Raw genomic sequence first — 3,437 nt, 5'->3', positions numbered from 1 at the left:
TTCATATAGAAACTTATTTTTAATATTACAATACCAGTATGTTTGCACATTTTATATATATCATTCCACATTTAAAATATATTTCTTAGGTTTACATAAAATATGAAAGTACTAAGACTATTTACAAAAAATACATTACATGTTACTAACATTAAATGCAACGTTCCCACTTTGCTTTTAGACAGGAATGAACTTCTTTTGAATATGGCACAAAAGGATCACCATAATAAAAGTTAATATATTACAAAAGCAAACAAACAAAAACAAAATAAGGGTGCTAGACCCAAGCCACTCAAGGTTCCAAAACATGAAAGCCAAAAAGGCTTTCTCATTTGAGCGTGCACAAGTTTTTGTAAAGTTTCTTTGTGAATATGTCTCCTTCCCTTTTCTTAAACTCCTGGGCCTGGGTTCCTAAATATCAATGTAATATGACCTAATCTAAAGGATTAGGCCAAGGAGGTGGGTGGGATCTTCCTGCTGCGTGGACAATGTCTCAAGCGCCGGCGGGAGTTACTTCTCCACCACCTCCTCCACGCAGGGGAGTTTGCGTTCCTCCGAGGAAATACTGTCCACGATAGAAGAAAGGCATCGAAGGCTGCTCGAGGCAGACGAATCAATGCTTGCTCCTCCTGAACACACACAAAAAATCAAACACACAGATAGCACCCAAGAAAGAAGAATGACACAGCTCCGCGCCCCGCGCGAGGCCGTCTGACAGCGCAGAGGGGCCGGGTCCCTGCGCGCAAAGAGCTCCTTTCTGCCAGGGCGCGTCCCTGCTCTCGCTTCCAGCCTTTTTGGCCCGGAACGAGCACCCTAGCTCCCTCCCGGATTTTCTCTGGTGTAGCTCAGTGCCCTTTCTTTTACTTTACCTTCCTTAGCGGTTATCACGAGCCCCCTGGAATGATCCGAAACACTTGGCCACTGGGAGCTGCAGGTGCGCAGGAAATCCGCACCCTCAAGCTGGAGGGAAAACCAAGGCCACAGATTAGGAAAGAGACATCGGTTCCGGGAGTGCTGGGGGGCGGTGGGGGGCTCTTCTGTTTCCTCGGCCGGGTACGCATTTCCTGCCTATTGCAGGCACCCGGTCTTCTAGGGTCACTGGGGGTTCATTAGAGAGGGAGCGGGAGGGGCAGGCGAAAAGGGGGGAAGGGAAAATAGACCAAGCAGCTGGAGGTTAAGGCCCCTAAGGAAGGCATTTAATCAGCCTTTGCATTTCCCTGCCCCTGCGGCATCTAGGCTTACATTTTCTTGCTTGGGTCTGTAGCTGAAGGGGTCCACCCCTAGCTCCTGCATTTTCTCCTGCTGATCCAGGCGGTGCAGCAGGTCTTGCAGCCGTTCGATGTAGCTGATGGCGCTCCGCAGAATCTCCACCTTGGGCAGCCTCTGGTTGGGGTTGGCCACAGTCCGCCGTTTCAGTGCCTCGAAGGCCTCGTTGATTTTCTTTAGCCGCCTCCTCTCGCGCAGGGTGGCGGCTTTTCGCCGGTCAGTGGGGGCAGATTTTCTCTTGCAAGTCTTGCAAGCCCAGATCAGACATTGGCCGGGGCAGTGGGGAGGCTGCAGGCCTGGGGGCGCCAGGACATGTTCCTCTCCGCTGCTGTCGCTCCCGGCTTCCGGGGGCATTTGGTCCTGGCAGGGGGACAGGGTACCATCACTCCCTGGATACAAAGGAGAGCCCTCTGCCACTTCTAATGGCTGCAGAGTAACGTTTTCCCCATCCAAGTAGAAGAAATAGGAGCCAGTTTCAAAAAGGTCCATCATGTTCTCCTCCTTGGCCTCTGACTCTATCTGAACTGGGTGATGGACTCAAAAACCCAGAGGAACCACCCAGATGGCATTTAATTAGTGCGGTGACATAAGTCGACCCAGCTTTATATATAGTAGCTCCTGAAACTCAATCCAACTTTTAGCTGTCATGGAGCATCAGTCTCCCAATGTGATTACAGCTAGTGCTCTCTATAACATCTAGTTTGAAAGAAAACTGAGAAGTGTCACCTCCCAGAGTGATGGAACAGGTTAAAACAAAACACAAAGAGAGAATCACGTAATTTAAACAAAGCATTGAACACTTCCATTTTGGACAGTTTTGATGATAACCTGCTTACTGGACAACTTCAAAACAACTGGGGATTAATGCTGTTCCATTCCCCTCCCCCTGCAAACATCTGAATTCTAAGTATAGACCCATGATGAAAGATTTCAAAGGCAATAGCCATTGCTCCAAAATAGCCTGGTTAATATTTGCAGAGTGGTTGAGCTCCTTTCTCTTTCCTGTCTCTCAAAAAGATGCTATTCCTGTGATTAAAACCATTACAGTCCTTCAAAGGTTATACATGGCTTTCAGGCTTCAGCCTCAATAGAAGCAGGTAAATCTCTTTCCTCTCTTTTACTAAGGCTGTGAGATGATTTGGGAGCTGGAGGGGGTGGCTCAAGGGTGCTCACATCCCATGGTACTGTGTGAAATGACTCTCTGGATCCTTCCATAGAGACTTTTCTTGGCTATCTCTTTTTTGGGGGGAGGGGGCAACCAAGATCTGAATTCTGTACTCTTCCACTGTGGAGCAGTAGTACTAGGGGTGGGATAGACAATAGGGTTGCAGTACATGTAATACATAACTCCTCCTTTAAAGTAGGTGTAGTGCAAACAAGACCCACACCACAGCTACTTGATATTTGAGGATTCACTTGTGGCCCCCTCTGAGGTGCCTCTGTTATGACTCCTGTTCTACATACTGTGTGCTCACCACATTTTTCATTTGCATTCTCACCAACCATTGACTCCAAGTAAGTTTTCTGATAGGATTTAGATGAGAAAGGTAGTCACCAAGGCACAATCAAGGACATAGAATTTTTTATTGCAGCTTTCCTGTCGTCCAGTGCACACATGTATGGTTCTTTAGGAGACAGTAAAATACAAAGGTGAAGTCCAGGGGCCCTAGATTCCCAAGTACTGTCTTCGAGTCTAGCTAGGTTAATTTCTATTTTTATGTCCATAGGTAAGTACTAGGTCTCAATTTTTTCAAGACGATAGTTGTTGCCTTACATAGTTTTGGTGAAGATTCAAATGATATCATGCATGGGAAGCATATAGCATGTAGCTGCATGATGAACATTAGTAATCATTTATAGCATAAAGCTATGTTAGGGCTAAGACCAATTCTTATGAAAGAAATAAACATAGGTATTGGAAAGGGTTTTTTGTTAATCTTTCTTTTTTGATGCTTTCCCTTCCTTTCCTTTCTTTTCCTTTGAATTGCTTTCTCCTCTTCTTTTCTTTGCTTTTCCCTCCTAGAGCTTTGGAAGGACTCCCCTAGCTATAAATGGTCTTGGAATGACAGTCAACTTTGGTTTTGGCCTTTATAGTCAGTGCCTGAAAAACTAGATGGAAACATAAGGTCTTATTACTCTACCTCAAGCAGTGATGATTATAGACTATATTC

General features: G+C 45.9%; 1 protein-coding gene across 1 annotated transcript; it reads right to left on the bottom strand.

The window, feature by feature from the left end:
* MYF6 (myogenic factor 6) lies at positions 1–1,844 on the bottom strand. Its single transcript, XM_069491100.1, has 3 exons — positions 1,243–1,844; positions 870–960; positions 1–629 (listed from the first exon to the last, which is right to left on the bottom strand). The coding sequence occupies exons 1-3, from the start codon at positions 1,756–1,758 to the stop codon at positions 511–513; spliced, it is 726 nt and encodes a 241-aa protein (XP_069347201.1). The 5' UTR covers positions 1,759–1,844; the 3' UTR covers positions 1–510.
* Between the last annotated feature and the right edge of the window lie 1,593 nt (positions 1,845–3,437).

This window comes from Eulemur rufifrons, chromosome 16 (genome assembly GCF_041146395.1).
Source record: "Eulemur rufifrons isolate Redbay chromosome 16, OSU_ERuf_1, whole genome shotgun sequence".
Lineage (NCBI taxonomy): Eukaryota > Metazoa > Chordata > Mammalia > Primates > Lemuridae > Eulemur > Eulemur rufifrons.
This window is presented reverse-complemented; position numbering and strand designations above follow the sequence as displayed.

Excerpts from the sequence above, each read along its gene's own strand:
- MYF6 (XM_069491100.1), bottom strand. The coding sequence starts at position 1,758 with ATGATGGACCTTTTTGAAACTGGCTCCTATTTCTTCTACTTGGATGGG. Across the intron at positions 961-1,242 it reads ACAGACCCAAGCAAGAAAAT|CTTGAGGGTGCGGATTTCCT; the intron begins GTAAGCCTAGAT and ends TTTTCCCTCCAG. Across the intron at positions 630-869 it reads CGTGATAACCGCTAAGGAAG|GAGGAGCAAGCATTGATTCG; the intron begins GTAAAGTAAAAG and ends GTGTGTGTTCAG.